General features: G+C 37.0%; 1 protein-coding gene across 18 annotated transcripts in view; it reads right to left on the bottom strand.

Annotated features, from left to right (window-relative positions):
• The window catches only part of ROBO2 (roundabout guidance receptor 2), a 1,870,921-nt gene that overhangs the window by 443,469 nt on the left and 1,405,115 nt on the right, over nucleotides 1-22,337 (bottom strand). For all 18 annotated transcript variants that reach the window (XM_044072440.1, XM_044072432.1, XM_044072427.1 and 15 more), the window contains one exon: nucleotides 6,860-7,065. In XM_044072440.1, the coding sequence (XP_043928375.1) occupies nucleotides 6,860-7,065 (206 nt within the window). The remainder of the gene's footprint in view (nucleotides 1-6,859; nucleotides 7,066-22,337) is intronic.

Here is a 22,337-nt window from a genome sequence, read left to right as displayed (position 1 = left end):
ACAGTTGTAAGAGAAATTAGGCTCACATAAGGGCATAGAGTATTGTGTATAAGGCTTTAGGCACAAAATAAAGCCCCCAAAGAAAAGAAAGTGGTCAGATCATGATTCATATTAGAGAGTGGAAGGCAGAATTTTCTGCAGCTGGGATACTGGAAAATGCAACCTGGACAGAAAACAAGAATCTTGCTGCTGGAGACATGTTTACTGACCTACTGCACTTATAGGAGATTGGTGTCCTAAAATGATCAGGGGATAGAATAAAGCAAAATAAAAAATGTGGTCTGCTACAATGGCTTACATTGCCATAGCTCATGATACACATGCTCATTGCCACTTGCTCAAACTCCAATTAGCCTGATCTCCCATTCCTATGCATCCCTCCTAGCATTTAATACTATAAAACTGCATAGTCCTACCAGAACCTTGACTCTAACCCTAAAACTCCCACCAGTTTTCAACCCAAGTCTTCACTGCCTTATCTTAAAACTCTACATCCCATTCATAACACTAACATCCCAGATGACTCCATGAACCGAAAGCTCCAACCCCCTCCCTAAACCTAAATTCCCCATCACTCCACCCTAAAACTCCTCTCCAGCTCCATAAACCTAAAACTCTCTTCCACCTCTCTAACCATAAGAACAATATCCCTCCCTCCCCACAGCTGCTGCACTAACTTCAATCTGTTTTGTAGTATATTCGGATAAGGTGTGCCAGCTGCTTACCTGAACTCATGCTTCAGTTTGAATGCTCGCGACAAGTGTCACTCACTCCAGGGATCTGAACCTACCCTGTGACATTAACAAAACAAATTGGAGAGCAGATATATCTCCCAGAGATTGCCACTCCTCTAGAATAAGCTCCTACTTCATGTGAAGCAGAACTCCTCAATGACCCTTTTTAAGCACAAGCTTGACAATTGGATAGGTGACCGTAAATTAACCCCGATGGTGGCAGCTATATCCCTCATGGATAGGGGTAGTCGGTGCTGATAATAGAATTGCTCTGCTAACAATAACCATCTAGCTATTGTCAATTAGGGTACACAGGTTTTTTACATGGCTAGACTTGTAAAGGCTCTAGGGCCATTAGCCTAGTAACCTCCTATGAACATATGAACGTATGACAGCCTAAACAAGCTATAAGACACTCGAGTGATTTCAAAACAGTGGATTTCTAGCACTTTGAGCCAGAGCAGTTGTAGTAACCAGAAAAATAAAGGAATATAGATTTATTGGTGAAGCAAGACTATAATAGAGGAAAGGACAGAGCTGTGGTGAACACACTGATACCACGGGAAAAGCAGTGAAGGGCAAAACAGGCATGCAAAATGAAGTCATGTTTTGTTAGTGAAATTAGATGGGTATGTAAAGTTATGCTGCAAATAAAACAATGCAAGAATCAGTTTCCAGGATGAATTGAAAAAGAACATGCGAAGGCACACAAACTGTGCAATTACAAAAAGGTGTAGCACTTTTGAGATTAAGCAGACAATGTGTGGAAATGGTGTGGAATTATTCAGATTAAACTGCTACAGTCAAGAACAGTATGAAGAGAATATTAAAAGAGAGGTAATGGAGAGAATAAAATGAGCTACAGACTAAATATCTTAAAATAGTATCTATGAGTAATTGTGCTGTTGAGAACATTTTGGATAATGCCCATTTGCTGAATATGATTAGAAAAACAGATGAAGAAAGAGGACGTGGCTGACCAAGTTTGCAGATGACTGCATGCTGGGTGCTGTCATCAATTCCCCTAGTGATGTGGACATCCTCCAAGAGGGTCTCATCTGACAAATGACTGGTGCCAGAAACATGGCCTCAAGCTGAATACCAAAAAATGCATCATCGTCCCCTTTGGGGAAAGTGACATCCCCACAAATTATCACATTAATAACAACGTCCTAAGCACGTAATCAGTCATGAGGGATTTGGGAACCAAGGTTGATAGCAACCTGACTTTTGACCACCATGTTGCTTCTGTGGTACGGAAAGCCTTCTACATGGCCCACCTCATAAGTAAGAGTATTTCATCCAGGGACAAGGAGGTCATAACATCCCTGTATTCTTCCCTTATAAGCCCATTATTGAGTACAATGCACTTTTCAGCATGTACCTCGCAAAGCACATTCAGCAGCTGCAGAGATTTACAGAGGTTCCTCACCAGGAGAATCCAGGGCCTCAAACATCTACCATACACAGATAGGATAAAAGCCCTAACCCTCTATTCAGTTTCATACAGACTCCTCAGAGGTGACCTCTGTCTGGCATATAAAGTGATCATGGACCCCACCTTGATGGGACTGCTGCATATCTGCAAGTCAAGCTCCACTCGAGTAACCCATATGCGTGGCCTCAACCTCTGTGACATCAACAGTACTTGTTGGTGGGATAGACTTGTGTCCCAGAGACTCCCTCATCTATGGAATAGATTCCCTCTCCACATCAAGCAGGATGCCTCTTTGCCCCTTTTTAAGCGCAACCTAGATAACTGAGTGGGAAACAGAAAATATATCCCTGGGATTCCACCCATGTCCCTGCTGGACAGGGGCATTGGGTGCTGATTTGGCTAAACTCTTGGATAGGCTTATAAGGGCCTCAGGGCCAATAGCCTAGTAACCTCCTATGATCCTATGACATGTGCATCCAGAGGAAGACAGTCACTTGACTAAGGAAAAAGTAGGATACAGAAAACAGTTGCAAAAACATGGTAGGCAAAATCACAAATGAAATGGATACCACCATTAGATTGTGGGCAGCAATATCTAACAAGTCAGGATATAAAATGGCACTTCTGGGAAGTAGATTATGGTGCAGGATGCCTTTCACAAACTTCCTTTTTGCATGTATGAATGAGTTATATTGACATATACATTTTCCCACAGCAGTGCAGCCATTAAATGCTACGGATAAAACCCCACAATATCCCTCTGGTGATGTCACAGACAGTAAAGTTCAGATGAACTTTCTGTGACATCGGCACTGGGAAAAGAATTGTTTTCATAAAATAAATGGGGAATGTGTAAAAGGAGCACCTTTTACTCCATAATGTATGTACAAAATATGAATGAAACATTTTAAAGTTACTCATAATTTCAAACAAAACAAGAAAAACTGATCCAGTGGATGTAACTCGTAACTGGGACTGTCTCAGCAGGTTGCAGTCAACATACCATCAGCTGTCGCATGTTAGTTTGAAAAGAAGATTCACTGAATTCATGCACTGGTCTCAAACGTTACAGTAAGTGTGTGTGTGTGTGTGTGTGTGTGTGTGTGTGTGTGTGTGTGTGTGTGTGTGTGTGTGTGTGTGTGTGTGTGTGGTGGGGGGGGGGTGGCAGTGCAAGAAAGAACCTAAAATGGTACTGTCAGATTATACCACTGACAAGTAGACATCCAGGTAGGAGGGCGTCCTCCTGGACAGGAGGGGGAAGGGTACAAAGATCTGGAAGTCAGGTTAGACATCAGGACTTCAATGGCAAAAGTCCCAGGACTGATTTGAAACAGACTGAAAGGTAATTGAAGACCACAGACATCAAAGACTGGGGCAGGTCAAAAACCTTCCTTTCCTACCAGTGGAAGAGCCTTATTCATTTTGCTATGCATGATTTGCTTTTTATTAGGTTTTATAGTCTCCCATAAGATAGAAAATGTATATCCTTGGAAAACATGTGCCTGTGGGGAGTGAGATCTAAATAGTCCACACAGTCAGCCTTACGGTCTTCAGGATGAGTGTATGACAAACCTTTGTTTTGGTCCTAGAGTTTCATACACTCAGACAGCCGTAAAGGCTCTGCACTTACCACTACCATTAGGAAGGAGACCTAGTTTGCCTACCATTAACATTTTGGCTTGTCCTCCATTGTGACTTCAATTACTTTGAGGCAAAGACGAAATGGAAAAAAGTTGTACAGAAATATGCCTACCCAGCTGGTTGAGAAGGCATCTGTTTCCCAGGACCCAGGAGAATGTGTCTTTATGGAAATGCAGTTGCCTGTTTTCTGGAGAGGCAAAAAAGGTCTACCTGGGATTATATCCAGCAAAATATCCTGTCTAGCATCCAGGTGCAAGGGTCTATTTCAGTTCTGCTTAGGTGGTCTGCCAGCATGTTGTCGTGAGAAGGGATGTAGGATGTCCTGTAGACTATGACTGCCTCTTGGCCAGATAGCATGCTTCCATGGCTAGCCTGCATACAGGCTAATAACAAGCATACCTTTGATTACTGATATAGATATTATTGTTGTTGTTTATTTGCTATATATAAATTTATTTATATTTTTATACATTTATAGGTTGTTGACAATAAACACGAGTATCATTTTGCGAAGACTATTCCCTTAAACTATTCCTAGGCTAAAAGACCTTTGATAAACTTGTTTAATATTGCGTGCACTGATACTGTTTGCACTGCTTTTAGCATAAAATTAGTGAGAGTTTTTTACTATAATTAGTTTACTGGTTCTTGCTGGTGGCAAAAGAAGGTTTCTAGGGTAATTGTTTCTTATTGAAATTTAAATGCTCAGTAGCAAGTCCACAAAAACATTATTCTAAAATGGAGCAGCACTTATAGCTACCCCTATCCCCAGAGTCATTCCTGTTGGTATCATAGGCCAGCACTTCCCCGCAACTTCTCTAACAAGCCTGATTGAGATGGATACCTTGCAAGAATTGTCTCAATCTCCCTGATGATCAGCTATTACTCAGCATAACACAGTGTGTGAGAGATATACATATATAATATCTCTGGAGGCAAAACTCTCACATACAGTGAACTCAGATGCCAAAATTGACAGCAGTACACCACACAGCACACATCTCCAGGGCTTGTTTTTCCCAAAAGCATGCTGTAGTTGAAGTGACATTCCTCCAGATGGTCAGTAGTTATGCGTGCTATGCCTGAGTGATTGTGTATGTATTTACAGTGATGCAATGGTGCCCCATTCAGAATTACTTTGTCTCCTATACTTTACTGAGTCCTGGGAAAGGCTTATCTACCCTAGGATCCTGATCTGTTCAAAATAAATAATGTTGTATCTTTCAACTTTTCCCGGTTAGGGGTCACCACAGCGGAACTCTGGTCCGCTAATGATTGGCAGTAGATTTTTACGTACAGAGTTGCCAGCCCTGACGTACAAAGGTACGCCCATTCATGCATGTCTCCACACAGAAGACGCTTTAGCTAAGAATCGAACAGGACAATGTCTTACTGTGAGGCGACAACGCTACCGCAGCACAACCACCGCAGCGTTCGAAATAAATAATGAGATGAGAAATTAACATAAATTAATGAATTTAATGGTTTCTTGGATTATATGCTCCTACTTTCTTGTTATTTTTTATAAATCACCCATAATCTGGAATGCTGATAAAAAAATAATCAGATCTGTATTTCTAAATAAAGCATACAAGAATAAATAAACAAAAACACCCATTAATGGTTAATAAAACATGCCATACAAAATGTCACAAAAACATTGAATGTACTGACAACGTGAGATGGATACTAACAAAGATAGGACAGGATATATCACATCAAAGCTAATGGTGATATCTTCTGGCGCAAAATGAAGGTGAAAAGATTGTAAGATAGAGTTGAATAACAAATGATGGAATCTTTTAATAAGAACAGGTACGTAACTAATGTTACCACTGGAAGTGGAAAAAAATCATTGCATTATATTTTCTCTGAAGTATGTAACGTATTTAGTGGTTCATAGGTACTTACTATGCTATTCATTTGTCAGGATTCTTGGAATCCTAGCTTGCATTCCCATTAAGTTTTTATCCCCTGTAATTTAAGCACGAATAACCCACAGACAGCAGAGCAGTTATGTTACCCCTATCCAAAAGGGTCAAGGGTGCTATACCAGTGGTAAATTTGCAATATTCCATCCATTCATCCAGATAATGTTTGAACAGAGTAAGGGATGTACTTTGCTTTTTGTGGAGAGGAAGATGATTCGAAATAAGTGGTATTCTCTGTGATACGTATCTATCTGTCCAACATGTTCTATTTATGTTGCAGAGAGATAGAAGAGAAATTTAATCTTGATTTACTTTGAAATAAGTACATTTGCACTGACAACGTGATGATACAGAAATAAACCACTTAGCATAGACATGTTAATATGTAACTTAAACAACAGGTCATACTATTTCAATGCATGGTTTCAAAGATATTCAAACCATCTATAGTCACATTAGAGCTTCCAAAGTTGAGAACCAATTATGTTTTTCAAAGAACTAAACAGTGTATTTCCAAGGAAAACACAAACCTGCAGATAGTGTTATGTTAGTAAATTTTTAAGCAGAAGTAATTGCGTAGTTGTGTATATGCAGTTCAAATAATAAAAATATTAAATGTGTCGTGAATTCTGATTTACTTCATAAACTGCATGCCTACATCAGATGTAATTGTAACAAAAATGTTAACAGCCATGTTAAGTATTTTTATCATCAGACTGATTAACTTTCTTTCCATTTAAAGGCCCCTAAAAAGTTTCATTAAGTTTTATATTAAATATCACATGTAATTGGGCTGTTTGAGGAGTGAAATGGAACACAGCCATTATATCAAGCTATTAAGAATCCAAGCAAAACAGAGAAAAATATCATATTGAAAAAATGGTCACATTGCAGACCCATATAAACTCACACAGACACACACACATACACACACACACACACACACACACACACACACACATATACACACACACACACACACACACACACACACACACACACACACACACACACACACACACACACACGTGTAATCTGCTCATTCAGTTATTTAGTTATTATTTAATTTCCCATTATGATTGTGCATGTGAAAACAGAATTAGATTATCACTTACTCGAAGGTTTTTAATCTGCAGGTTTCCTTGATCTTTCAGTGATATACGAGTATCTTTCAAAGAAAGACTCAAGCCATCCTTCAGCCAGCTGATAGTTGGAACAGGGTCACCTGTGGCTTGACATTTCAATAAAGCGATCCCATCTACTGCTGCAGTTTGATTGCTAGGTCCTTGACGAATGATTGGTGGAGGTCTGTCTGTCAGAACTGCAAGTAACAGAAAAGTGTGTTTTGTTTACTTCTTCAGAAAATCAGTCACCATATAATGTTTTGAGAAGTGCTGAATAAATGCTCCTCAGACATGCAAAGATAAGTTAATACGATTATATTTTTATGCCTGTTTTCAAGCAAGACAAAGGTGCATACTATAATTTAGAACAGTTACAAGGTTTATTTTGTGCCACATTGTTATAGTTAAGAATTCCCAGATACTTAATGAAGTTATACTTAGTGCCACAGAAGGAAATTGATGAAAAACGGTTTAAAACAGTTAATCTACAATTTTCACAGGAAAGTGTTTCTTCCTCACAAAAGACTGACAACAAAGATACATTCCAGGAATAGGATAACAGACTAGGTAAGATATTTTTTTCAGGGCAGTGGACACTACTGTATTTCAGAAAGAATGTAACAACATGCTTCAATAACAAATATGACTTTGTTTAATCTGTATTTATAATAGGTAGTGGTTAGGCTTGCAATCCATGGGATTATTGAGTTGCAAATCCCAAATTCCCAGTTAACTCCAAGCATTGTCAGGTTAACTGACTTGCTCAAGGTCATGCAATAGGGAAATGATGACTGAGGGACTCAAACCATGTACTACAGAAACTATAAACCTCTATGCCAACTACTACACGTTACACAACAGGTCAAAACTTTGAAGGTAAATGTTCATGATGACAGATGAAAAACATTTTTTTGCTAATTCCTTATAACTTATAAATGGTTGAATCTGTGAAAATAGATGTATAAATCCAGGCTTTTGTAGAACTCTTTCAAAAAACAGAGTTAGACATAGTTAAAAGTTTGGCTTATGTAACCTATCATCACTATAAAGAAAAACACAATGCTTCTGATCAAACTGCATATAGAACATCTGAAAGAGAAGCATGCCATATAATCAGAAGTAAAAGTTCACTATGGGTAAAAATTTTTAATTTGTTTATACAAACGAAAAAAAAAAGTTTTTGGATCTAACAGTTACACAAGAGAAGCTTGAGGAATTTGCTTACTAATTTGCTTTACTTTCCTTGCAGGACCTTTAATGAATACATAAACTGCAGTCTGACTGGATCGGGAAGCACCAATTACTTTAAAAGGGCAGAATCTGCTATTTTAAGAAAGGCTACAGAAGGAGCTCAAGGTATGGAAGCAGAGGTAAAAAAAGCAGACAGTAGAAGAAAATTAATCGAAAGTTATACTGACAGGACAGACATAAGAATCTGAGTATTAAGTGTATTGTTACACAGTATAAGACTCTTTGCTTAAAAACCCAGCACATTAGAATCAGTTACCTCTACCAGAAAAATAATACAGTCGTGTGCCACTGAATAGCCAATGGTCCCATAACCTCGACATCATCGGTCATATTTTGGAACCTGCATTGATACTAAGCATAAGGTAATAAAACATTAATACCAGAAATATTCATACTATACTTCATCATACCCAGGTCTGTCTAAGTGGCCTATGTGGTGGAAGAACTGACTGGGGAAGAAGAGAGGGAATGATTGCACTGGATGGCCAGTGTCTGCTCTTCCATCTTTGACATAGAAATTGCTAGAAGTCTATGACATAGAACATTGTATGGCTAATGGCTATTATTTCTGCAGTGCAGAATAACTTGTTAGAACACAATTATCAAGAAGAGCTAATGTACACTACGTGGAGTACAGCTGTATAGAAGCATGTGTCCAAATTACAGACCAGGGACAGTAGCCATAGCTGTAACACTGATGAACATGAAAGGTAGGGGGGAGTAACATGCATATAAATAAACAAATCTGAACCACTTTGGATGATGGTCTACTGGCGCTTGTTTCTTAATCCATACTGGCTGGACACCTAAAAGGTAAGAGGACGTCAGATTACCATAATGTTGCAGGCGCTTGACAGTCATGACAAGTGATAGGGAAACAAATAAATAAATAAACATGAGAAACAAGGCACAGAGTTTTATTTTAAAACTGGGGTGTCAGAGTTTGAGAAAGTATAAACAATCTGTGAAAAGCACATAAAATGTTAATGACGGTTTGCATACATGTTCAGTAAGTGAATCAGTAAAATATATATATCTCCTAATTCTGCACTCATATGATTTCTAGAAATACTGGAAGCAAGGATTACAATAGGAGATTTAATTCCTATAGTTTTCTGATTTAAATTTCATTGCAGCATTATGCCAGCATGGCAAGTCATAGTTTTGCCTAGTATTATTACATATGTTAAAAGTCAGCATTATATTATCTACAGATTAATAGTGTCGGCACTTTTGATATGTGAAAAACAAGTGAAGTTTAACAGCAGGAATAAGAAATTCATATCACTGTAGGGCATTCACCAATATTTATGCATTTTCATTCCTGTCTAGATACTGTAGACACCACACAAACATAGCTCTTTGTGAGATCCTACAAATTATATCTATCTATCTATACATATATATATATATATATATATATATATATATATATATATATATATATATATATATATATATATATATATATATATATATATATATATATATATATATATATATATATATATATATAAAATGTATTTATTTTATTTTATTTAACATTTGTTAACCAGGAAAGTCTGACTTAAAACGAAGCCAATTTTCAGGGGAGGCCCGGGGAGAAACGCTCCAGATGCATATATATATATATATATATATATATATATATATATATATATATATATGTACACAGAGAGAGAGAGATGGAGAGAGAGAGAGAAAGAAAACCTACTTTCTGACAAGGCATCAGTATAGTGATTTTTTTCTTAACTACTCATTTCATGTCTTCTGGTAAAGGGATTTTGACTGCTCCTACCATATGTTGAGGACATACTATCATCATAATCCAAAACTGGAAGGTATGTGTTAATACCTCACATTGTTTTTCACATATTGAAAATACTGATAATATTAGTTTGCAGATAAGCAGTGATTCATGTTCTGTTTATTTCAGCCTGTATGCCTACATCTCAGTAAGATTCTGAATAATATTTCTAAAATCTGGTTAAGGCTAAATCTGTTGCAATGATATAAGCAACTGGTTGTAAAACAGCTTTTACTGCCCTGTAACACTCACACTTTAATGTTTACACTGCCACAAATAGACCTGTCCAAAGATCAAATATCATTGGACTTTCTCAGCAGGCTCAGGGTTAAACAATCATCTTTTAAGGCTGTTCCGGTGGACGCAAGATGGAAGCAAGGAATGTAGTTTTACACTCAGGTATCAATCATTTTCTGAATTCTCTTTTGCTAGATAAAATCATCATCAGTTTCTGAAATGGTTTATCATTACTCATGATTGCCTGTCAGGTCTTGTTCAATAATTCATAACTTAACGTTTATGTTTCTGTTCTGCACGCATTGTGGAATGCCTACCCAGACTGACTAACATGATGTGAGCTGCTGGTATACTTTGCCTCTATAAAACTGCTGAAGTTATCTTGACTTTCTATTGTGAAAGTATTCCAGCATCTTATAATACAAGAACAATGTCTTCTGATACAGGGAAAAGTTATTTGTGGGCCACATCAGTACCATCCATGTTTCAAATATTTATAAAAAGTTAAATCTGAACCCAAATTTTACTTAACCCTGGACTACTTTGTATTGCAATATCTCACTTTTTATAGAAATATAGCCCGCTACATTAAGCTCAGTATTATGTTTTGTGACAGATCATGAATATAGAACAGAAATGTTCAAAAACTGAATAAAACATTTAATATCCTAAGCAATGAAATATAGCAAAATGTATTTAGCTCAAGAGACTGCAAACACAGCTTTCTATTTTAATCTTATTTTATCATGGCTTACCTTCTAGTGAAGTGACTTTTTTAAGAAATATTTAATTTTGTTCTTTATTGGGCTCCGTCAGATTACAACTCTTTTCACCTATAAATTCTAAAGGGAATTCTATTGTCTGAAATACAGCTCTCTGCAGTGCTTGACCATTTCAAACATAATTCAAGTTATTATTGGTGTAATAAAGTAATTGGGAATATTATTAATGTTCCTGTAAAATGGATTTATATTAATTTGATCATTGCATTTTTATACTGCTTCTTGACAGAAATGACAAGAAGACGAGAAATGAAAGGGAGAAACATAAAGGACAAGCAGGAAAGGATAGCAGCTCAGGGAAATATGAGAGAAGAAAAACAGGATCTGGAATGAGAAGGCATGTGTACAGAAAGTAGGAGGAGGTAGAAGACGTGTACAGAAAGTAAGAGGAGGCAGAAGAAACAGGAAATGGGAGACACTCAATGTAGGTAAGGATGTGGTTCGAGGAATAAGTGAGGATGATATCAAGGACAGAACAGAAGGAAGATATGATATGGTACACAGGACAAAGGGTTAGTGGGAGCAACTAATTCATAGGTCACTCATTAAAAAAAGAGAATATCACATGGCAGAAAAAGGATAAGGGAGAAACCCGGAAAGGGTAGAGGTTGCTCCAGGGTTAGCAGATGGTACAATACAGCAGTTACTGGAAAGTGCGAGGGAATGCTCACATGTACTTGTTCTATCTGCAAGAGAATAGAGTAAGGGAGACCATATGGAGGTACAAAGTGCCTGAGAACAGATGCAGGGATAAATTATCATGATACTCTAAGAGGTAATCTCAGCGAGAAGGGCAAGTAGTGGAGGAAAGACAGAAATGCAAGCTATAATAGCGGGTTGAGTGAATGGAAAAGACAACAGGGTTCCTATTAGAACTCCGAATGCTTGAAATGTCGAATATCATATGGTCAACACCATATGATTGACATTTTAAGAGTTCGAAAGCTTAAATGTAACGGTGACGTTCGGAGCAGAATGGGAGAATTTCCCTTTTCTGCACTGAAGTGAGATCTCGGAGTTGGTAGATTTAAGTGGGGGTGCAGGGGGGCTTGCTACCCTCTTGTAGACCTTCCTTTTCACTCTTACTGGTACCCGTCTGTCACAAATCACTCCTGACACTCTTCTCCACCCATTCCACCCTGCCTGTACTCTCTTCTTCACCTCTCTTCCACACTCAACATTACTTTGAACTGTTGATCCCAAGTATTTAAAATCATCCACCTTCGCCACCTCTACTCCCTGCATCCTCACCATTCCTCTATCCTCCCTCTCATTCACACACATATATTCTGTCATAGTCCTGCTGACCTTCATTCCTCTTCTCTCTAGAGCATATCTCCACCTCTCCAGGGTCTCCTCCACCTGTTCCCTATTCTCACTACAGATCACAATGTCATCTGCAAATATCACAGTCCACGGGGACTCCTGTCTGATCTCGTCTGTCAACCTGTCCATCACCATTGCAAATGAGAAAGGGCACAGAGCTGATCCTTGATGTAATCCCACCTCCACCTTAAACGCATCTGTCACTCCCACTGCAGACTTCACCACTGTCACACTACCCTCGTACATATCCTGTACCACTGTTACATACTTCTCTGCCACTCCTGACTTCCTCATACAATACCACAACTCCTCTCTAGGCATCCTATCATATGCTTTCTCCAAGTCCACAAAGACACAATGTAACTCCTTCTGACCTTCTCTATATTTCTCCATCAACACTCTCAGAGCAAACATACATATATATATATATATATATATATATATATATATTTATATATATACATATATATATATATATATATATATATTTATATATATATATATATATATATATATATATATATATATATATATATATATATATATATATATCTATATATATTTATATATATACATACACATGCACACACACACACACACACACACACACACACACACATGTATATGCCTGTTTGTGTGTATATGTGTAGGTATGTTTACTATCAGGAGGAAAAGGATGTATGCTGCATACCTGTGATCATTTTTTTCTCTGACATACATAAAACAAGTTCATTCTGACTACCTGTGTTGCTGGTATTTGCATGGTTGAATGCTGAATTCATTCAGTCTTGGGACTGCTGGGAGGATTGGAAGTTTGAAAACAAAGCATTTGGACTACATTTTGCAACCAGGGAAGCACATTTAACTACATTTACAATATTGCACTTATCTTACTTAAATAGGTTTAGTGTGTTGTGTTTGCTCTTTATCTGAAGTTGCATCTATTAATATAAAGCTTTTTTGTATAGTCTACAGTATTTTTTTGTTTTCTGTGCTGGGCTTAGATGTTATAAGTGAGCCCTTATTTTATTTCATTTTTACTGGCTTTCTTCTGAATCTGAAGCTACTGCTAAAAATTGATTTGGGTTTTTCAGTATCCATTGTTATTTCTCAGAGCTTTTGAATAAATTATCAGCTTTGTTCGTCTAACTCTGTGTTGTAGTCCCTTCTCAAACTCAAAATAAATATCCATCTTTGACCAGCTGTGTTAGTTGCAACTGGAGTCTGTGGTATTTAACCCAGCCCCCCTGGTGTTTTACATTAAATAAGCAATCAGCCATCTTAGTCCTGGGACTGCTAGATGCCTCCCTGGTGTTTTACATTATACAAGTATTCAGCCATCTTAGTTTTGGGTTAGCTGGATGACTGACTGTAAGCTTGAAAACAACTCATGTGGACTACATTTTGCATCCAGGGCTGTATACCTAAAACTACATTTACAAATTGCACTTCTCTTACCTTTTAAATCAGTTCTGCATGTTGTGTTTCCTCTTTATCTAAAGTTAAAGCAATTAATTTAAGGCATTTTTATAGTTTGTAGGTTTTTTTTCTGTGCTGGGCCTAGTTAACTGGGCCCTCATTTTATTGCATTTTACTAGCTATTTTATGAATCTGAAGTTAGAACCATAAATTGATTTGGGTTTCACAGTATCCATTGTTATTTCTCTGAGCTCTTATGTAGATTATCAGCATTGTTAATCTAATTCTGTGTTGTATTGGCTCTTCAAACCCAAAACAAATAGCCAGCTTTTTCGAATTGTGAGTTGTATCTGGAGCCTCTGGTAATTAACCCAGCCCCCTGGTATTGTACAATGTGCAAACAGTCAGCCATCTTAGTCTTGCAACAGCTGGAATCTTGAAAGCTTGAAAATAAAGCATATGGACTACATTTTGCTTTCAAGGAAGTACATTTAAACCACAGTGCACATATCTTACCTTTTGTATGTTGTATTACAAGCATTAGAGTTTTGATGCTTTAAATGCTTTACTTTTTTATACCACATAATAATAAATACTATACAAATAAATGCAAGAGAAATATGTCACTTTCTTTTCATGATTACAGACATCATTTGGTGAAGGGTTTACAAATGGATGTGACAGTACTAAGGAATACCTTGTCTGCCTCAAGATGTTGCCCTTTCCACAGCTGAGCAACATATTCCTTTATATATAAAATCTTCAGGTCAGTAAAATCCAGCATCTAGAAGCTGTACTAAGTCTACCACATAAATCTCATTATAAAAATGATCAGGGAAAAGTAATATACAACAATTTGATCTCAATGTCTTGACAAGCACTTTTTTCAGGTATCTAATAGTATAATATTTTACTTTCCTTTATATGACTACATATATATACTTTTATTTGTTTGTTTCTTCATCGGTTTCATGTTTGTTTGTGTTTTTTAAATTTGTAGGATGACTGGTCCTTAGACATTTTTGTGCCTGCCACCACCAGTGTGCATAGTACACAAATTCCAGAATGTCAGATTGCTTATTTCATAGCACAAAATCACACATCACATTTCATCTCACTATAACATACAAGTGAAACTGTTCAAGTCTAAACAAAGAATACATGAAATTATTTACAAGGTACCTAGTTCATTGCCTTACATGGGTTTTCTCGGTACTGCATTCATACATGAGAAATTTCCGTAGTGAGATAATATGCACTCTAGTATACATTCAAAATAGAAAGTTTGCACAGTTAATCATCACAAGTATGCAATGGAAAATGACTGCAGTGTACTACGAATTTAGAGAAACTTAAAATAATTAGAGTTGTAGCTAGTGAAAGTGGGGATTTTGGATGTTAAAAGATGTAGAGCTTCCAAAAAATAGACGGCATGGGTTAGCTGTGAGAAGTACCTAGAAAAAAAGGGAAGTTAAGACTGGGGGATGAAAGGGAGGTTGCATATTCATGAAACAGAACTTTGTAGATGTATGACTACTTGAAAATGATTAATATAATGGTGCAGAAAAATATGGGATATGAACCCAGCATAGCCTTTGTCCATGAAGCATGCACATTTCTACAGTCCTTTAAGTGGTCAAGGACTTCCATGGACATGATTTTAGATCAATAAATTAAATAAGTTCTAGTAGGATCCTGTTCAAGTTTGCAGGAGCAAGTTTGCTGACGTTTTTGTAGCTTCCTTCCCCAGTTGCCAGTTTGAATGAGGGCCTGATCAGTGCCTGAGCATCATTATCTTGGACTATGAATGCACACTAGGAGTGTTTAATTTGTACTCTTGATCAAAAGGGAGGTGCAATAATATTCACTCAGGACTTTGTAAGTAAGACTGAAGAAAAGAAGAGTACATCATTCTCAAACAAGTAAGTAACTGGCTTTATGAAGGAGTGGACAATGCTGTTCATAGCCAAGGGTTAAGCTAGGAGCAGCAACTGTGCAATTATGTTGGTGCTGAGAGTTGAGTGCACTTTGTATGGGTGATCCATATCCCAGCTTTGGAACAACTACATTTTTTTCAACATGGCTCTTTTACCTGTTGTGATTAGATAGTTATGTATTAAGTATGTGGCTTTAAGTTGGGAGACAACCTTTTGACAGTTTCTAAGTAAATTCTGGGGACAGTGTAGGGTCAAGAGTTAGTCCCAAATATTTGTAATCTTGGACTGTCTTCAGGGCAGCAATACTTGGGTTTTTACTTGGAGTGCCAAATGTAATGATAGTGGTTTTGCTGCATTTATATAGTAATGGTGGTAAGATTACCTGCCTTGACTTAGAATCCATGATTTTGTAAGTAGTAGGAAAAAAAAACTGATTTACACTGGCAATTATTACCATCTCTTTTTTAAGAAGCTTTGGTGGTTTACACTTTTGGTTGATCCGGTCATATCTATAAAGATAGCATCAGAGATATGTCCCTTATCTACTGCAGAAATTATATCATCTGTAGCTATGATCAATGGAGTTTGTCTATTCCTGACCCCAGGATGAAAGATAATAATCAGGCTGTATTTATTGAGGTATTGCAGAATTTAGTTTTACAGTGGTCTGTCTAGGAGTTTAGTGACTAGACATAATATAGTGATAGGTCTTTAATCAGCACTGGAACATGGTGTCGTTTTCAAGGAACTGAAAGGATGAATGTGCGTTTGAACTGTTTGGGAATCATACCTGTTGTGATAGATTGAATATGTGTTGTATAGATTTAGCTAGCTGTTTAGCACAAATTCTGATAAAACTTGGAGGGATAAGATTTGATTTAAGATTTTTGTTTTTTCAGCTAGTTTTCCTAAGTTAGTAAAAGAAAAGAGGAATTTGTGAGTGTTGGTAACTTAGCACAGGATCTGACTGCACTGATTAGTTTGATAAAGTTTGGAGGCCATTGGATAATTAGTCTGGAATATTAAGGATAAAATTAATTGATTTAAAAACTCTGAGCTCTAAAATAGCTATTGGATTGTTACTTCGGAAGGTTTTGGAATGGTCATAGTAGGTATGACCTTTATGATTTTCCAGACAACCTTAGGGTTAATAGCCTTGGTTATTAGTTGCGTTGTTAGGTTGGCAGTTTTGTCTTTCTTATCTTGTAACTTGCATATGTTTCTAAGCACAGAAGGTGGCATACCCGTGTTAGTTTATGAAGCCTTCCACCGTTTCCAGGCAATATCCCTCTGTTTTATTTCTTGATGCAATGTTTGCAAGAGGATGTGGAAGTTCACCTATTATTGCTTTGTAATTTCTGCCATTAATAATAAAAATGTTTTACTGCAGAAAAAATAATCATGATGAAGCAACATAAATGCATACATACATACATACATACACCATAACGGTCTTGATGCTTTCAGAAGTGCTGTTCTGTAATACATGATAGTGAGAAGTAAAGCCAAATACAGGAAAAGGACTGTTTTACTTCATTTTACATAACTGTCAATATCATTTGGTGTACTGCTTGAAACATATAAGAGCTTCTATATTTTTGTTTGGCAGTTCATGTTTTAATAATAAAACTGGCATCTCCTATTATCATCTTGATGCTCTCAACTGTACTGTAACTGTCTGTTATCGAGCCATAAAATGTAATATCCAAATAAATGCAAGAAGAACTTTACACTTTCTTTTATGTGATTATGCATACCATTTGGTGAAGGGTTTGTGTTTGCATGTACATGTCAGAGTACTGTAGGACATTTAGACATCTCAGCTATGTTAGTCCTTACATGGACGAATGCTTTAATTATTCAGTTTTACAAAGAACAGCATTTGTGGGCCAGTAAAAAAAAAAAACAGATGAAAAATATGACCACAAAAAACAACAGCTACCATTAAAGTCCTGAGGTGTTCCCAATCAATTTTCTATTAAATCCATTAGTAAGAAGGAATAGCCAAATATAGGCAAGAAGAATATTTCATTTTATTTTACGTGACTGCACATATTATTTATTGCAATGTCAGTGTATGGATGATTCAATAATGTGGGAGACACTGCCTGTCCCATGATGCTTGACATTGCATTAAATGCTCTAATTTAACTTTACAAATGCTAGAATTAAAAGCCAATAAGTTACAGCATCTGGAGGCCACATTATGCAAACATTATAGTAGGGAAGCAGCATATTGCTTAAGAAGCTTTAACAAATATTACTCTCCAAGATACTATACAGAGTACTAACTTTCCATGAGCAAAAATGCAATTTGGGGCAATGTTGCGTGTAACTGAAGGATTTCAATTAGTCTCATCAGGCATTCAGACACATATATTCCAGGCCACTCCGATGGCATAGAGGGATAAAGACCTAACTATGATACTGCTTAGGCTGACGTAAGGAGCACCAGGGTGGGATGGGTACGCCCATCATGGGGGTGGGACAGGGAAAGAGAAAAGTGGGTAGGGAATATAAAATTAAAAAAAAATGTCAGACAGAAACACCAAAGGCAAAGCCCCAGGATGCCCTTAAGATCCATGACTGCCCCTAGCAACACATAATCAAGAATGGAGGGGGAGGTAGGAGGATGCTGGTAGAGACCAACTGTGGACATGGGGCACTACAATCTGGTCTGGTATCAATGTGATCTGAGAGAACCAAAATATACAGGTATTACACAGGGAGGAAAAAAAACAGCATCATACCAAAAACAGAAACCAGGAGTCACACAGGTCATACTAGTAAGTAGAAAAGCCTGTACAGCCCTTCAAAACAATAACAGAAACAAAGTAAATTATGACTGTAATAAGCAGCAGCTATTAAAATTTGTCAGAGAAAAACAACACGCTCATTTCACTCCTTGAGTCCTACAGAACAAGCAGAACATTTCAGTGCAAACATTACATATTTGTTGACTATGTAACTGTTAAACTACTGGAGAAATGGATTGGTCCTGAGCCACCTATTGTAGTCTCTGCATACAGGAAACAAAACAGGAATTTAGCAATACTGCGACATGGAAAGCAAATATCAAAAAGGCATAGACATATACTGTAATACAGTTTTATAAAGTCCATTTCAAAACAAAGGTGGAAAACAGCTGCTGTTTTCACTTGAAAGGTACATTAAGGGAAAACATTAACAGTACAGACAGTAATAATGTGAGTAGGAGATGTCTAGATTCTACAAGAGGTAGGTAAATGGAAGATGAAAGAAACATTTACAAGTAGTATTATCTCTCAAATATGAAATGGGGTTAGACCTAAACTTACTAATGATATCACAATTCTTAATAGTATTGGAAAATGGACCACAGTATTATGACTCTAGAACTAATAAGGCTTGGCTAACGGAGATGGGTGAGTTAGGGGCTTGACGGAGCACTAATGCGCCATCAGACTGGGATATAAACAGCATGTCGTTATTTTTGAGATGAGACTTTAATTGGGCTGACTTGAATGATTAAGCTTTACATTTTTAAATATAAATATTAACAGAAAGTGGCCAAAGTGATCTTTTATGGGGATCTACTTAGTTCTGCATAAGACGATGATGATGCAGATATGCTAATATCTAGGAAATAACTGAATGACTACTGACTGCATTAGACAGGATCTTAAAATTGGTAAATATTTTACTAGAGGTATTAGCTGTAATTGGAACACTGTACTCCATCTGAGTCTGAAATATTATGTTGTCAATCTCTGACTGCTCCTGTGGAATCTAAAAGATTTTTTTTTTCAAAAATGAAAGCATGGTGTCCAGAATGATCCCTAAGTATTTAAAGAAATGGGCAAGTTTGATGTGTTTTGCCATTAAAAGACAGAAATTCCCTGCTAGGTTGGACTAATTTCTAGATAAAAAAAGGTACCAAAGAATATAACTTTAGTATTCTACCTATTTATAATAATAGTCTAATACTAAGTAAGTTTTATAGGCTTTTGAGGCCACATTGTAAGGCAGATTAGAAAAACATAAGGTCCTGAGGATCTAAAGACAAAAACATGATCATCATCTAAAAATTAAGTTTGCGTGGTGGATGGAAGAAATAAGAAAATGATAAAGATACAAAACAGATGTGGTCATAAGACTAAGTTACAGGGCATGCCAGAGCTTTCTATCATTAAAAATGATATGGAAGCTCTGAGCTTGTCTAAATGATCTTATGAGACAGCTTTTTAATCAGGAAACAACACCTAGTGAAAACCTTAGGAGGACATAAACCCCATCTAAGGAGTCAGTTTAACTAGGTCAAAAATGTTTGTAAGGTCCACGAAGGCAGCACTAGTGGAAAGACCCTTATCCATAGCAATGAAAGAGAGAAAAAAGTTAGTCTGCTTACTGCAACCCAGAATGAAGCCATGCTGGCAACTAGAAAACATGTTTTGTTAACATGCTGCAAAGGATCCTGATAAATTATTCTTTTTTTAAAGATTTAGCCAGAGGAAGAGTAGATTTGGAGTTATGGAGTGGGATGATGACAGCTTCCTTCCAGAAGCAAAAAAAAAAAAAAAGCTATCTTGATAGACTAACAGATTAAAAAACATAACACAGAGGGGATATTATGAAGTTCCTGCACAGATCTGGAAGCCATGTGAAGATGCCATTACTTTCAATTTTCCCATAATTTGAAAGACTATTCATCATATTTTTTTCAATTTCTTTAGATGAGGTCTTTGAGATAAAAAGGGAGAAGAGGATATGAGAATGTTGAAGACAACTGACTGATGAACATGGGAATGGGGCATATGGCTACGTATGTAGAGTCTTTAGACAGGGAAGCACTATTGTTAGGAGGGTTTCCGGAAGCAATACTTCTTTACATGACTTTAATCCAGAACATCATATGGATGGATTGGAGCACAGACTACTTCTCTTTACAGAAAGTGTCATAACACTTCCCAGTAGCCTTCTTGGCTTAATTTCTTATGGTGATATATTAAAGCCTAGAATTGTAGAAAGATTATCTCTCTGTGAGGATGTCCAAGATTTGTCCATCTACCTCAAAAAATAAAGGAGATCAAAGGACCTTCAAACTTTTCTGTCACCCCTTCTACATTTAAGTATATGTATATATATATATATATATATATATATATATATATATATATATATATGGGTCTACTTCATTTGCCTTAACTTCCGATTGCCCGACACCCATTTGCCCGAGACCAAATGACTGAAATTTAATTTGACCGACACTTCATTTCACCGACAAGTATTATTGGCAAGAAAATGGGATATGCCCCCTTCCCCCAATGTAGTGTGACCCTGGAGTTAGACTATATAGTTAGGGGGGTGTGGGGGGTGAAGCCTCCACACTTACTTTTGTTTTACTAAGCAATATTAAAGCAAAACTAAACAATATAATATGAAATTAAGTGGGGGGCTTTGCCCTCCACCCCCCCATTGTGGAGGCCTGTGCCCCCCACACCCCCCTAACTATATATTCTAACTCCAGGGTTGCACTACAGTGGGGAAGGGGGCATATCCCATTTTCTTGCCAATGATACTTGTCAGTCAAATGAAGTGTCGGTCAAATGAACTGTCGGTCAAATGAAATTTCGGTCAAATGGAGTCGGGCAATTCCAAAGTGAACCCATACATATATATATATATATATATATATATATATATATACACACACACACACACACACACACACACACACACACATATATGTCAAGAATTTATCACAAAGGTTTAATACTTTAACATTACATTCATAAAAGCTTGACAAGTGAAGTCACCTGAGTAGGAATTGTAAAATGAGGTGTAGTCAATGAGCAACATTTTAGAAATAATTGCATCTATATTATTAATTTATTTAAACCAATATATGCAATGTAGGTTTCTTCCAAAAGGAGTGATATATAAGTGACAGTGGTCATTGAGAGGAAGAGTGAGCAAGGTGAGATTATGAATTTTGTTTAAATTATTTAAGTGAACTAGGTCAAAAGAAGCTTGATTCCTAGACAAGTGATTAGGCCTGCTGGATTCATATGAAAATGTCTGAGACCGTGGTCAGACAAACAGCCAACTATTTTATGTCTAATTACTGACCAGTTGCATTGACTCCTATAGTGATGAAATGCTTTGACAGAATCATTATGAGTCATATTCAGTCTGTTATACCTGAAACAATGGAGCCCCTGCACTTTACATACAGACCAAATAGGTTGCCAGAGAATACAGTCAGTACAACACTGCATATGGTTGTTACTCATTCAGAGAACAAGGACTGGTATGCTAAATTGATGTTTATTGATTATAATTTGGTCTTCAATATGGTCATACAAATGAAGCTCATTAATAAGCTGCCCATACTGGGTGTGCCACCAACTCTTTGCAATTGGGTCTTGGATTTTTTAACAGGCAGACCACAGTGAGTCAGGATGGGGAATAACATCTCTAAAATAATAATAATAATAATAATAATAATAATAAATACATGACTCCACAAGGCTGTGTGCTGAATCCAGTGATGTACACCCTCTTCACGTATGATTGTGTTGCTTCTCAACATGACAACAGTATTGTCAAATTTGCACATGATACAACAGTCATTGGTTTGATCTCTGGGGGATGATGCGTCAGCTTGCAGGAGGAAAGTGGAGAACCTCATGAAGTGGTGTCGGAAAAGTAATCTTTCCATTAACACCAGC

This window comes from Protopterus annectens, chromosome 5.part0 (assembly GCF_019279795.1).
Source record: "Protopterus annectens isolate FY-2018-M chromosome 5.part0, PAN1.0, whole genome shotgun sequence".
In the NCBI taxonomy this organism is placed as follows: Eukaryota; Metazoa; Chordata; order Ceratodontiformes; family Protopteridae; genus Protopterus; species Protopterus annectens.
This window is presented reverse-complemented; position numbering and strand designations above follow the sequence as displayed.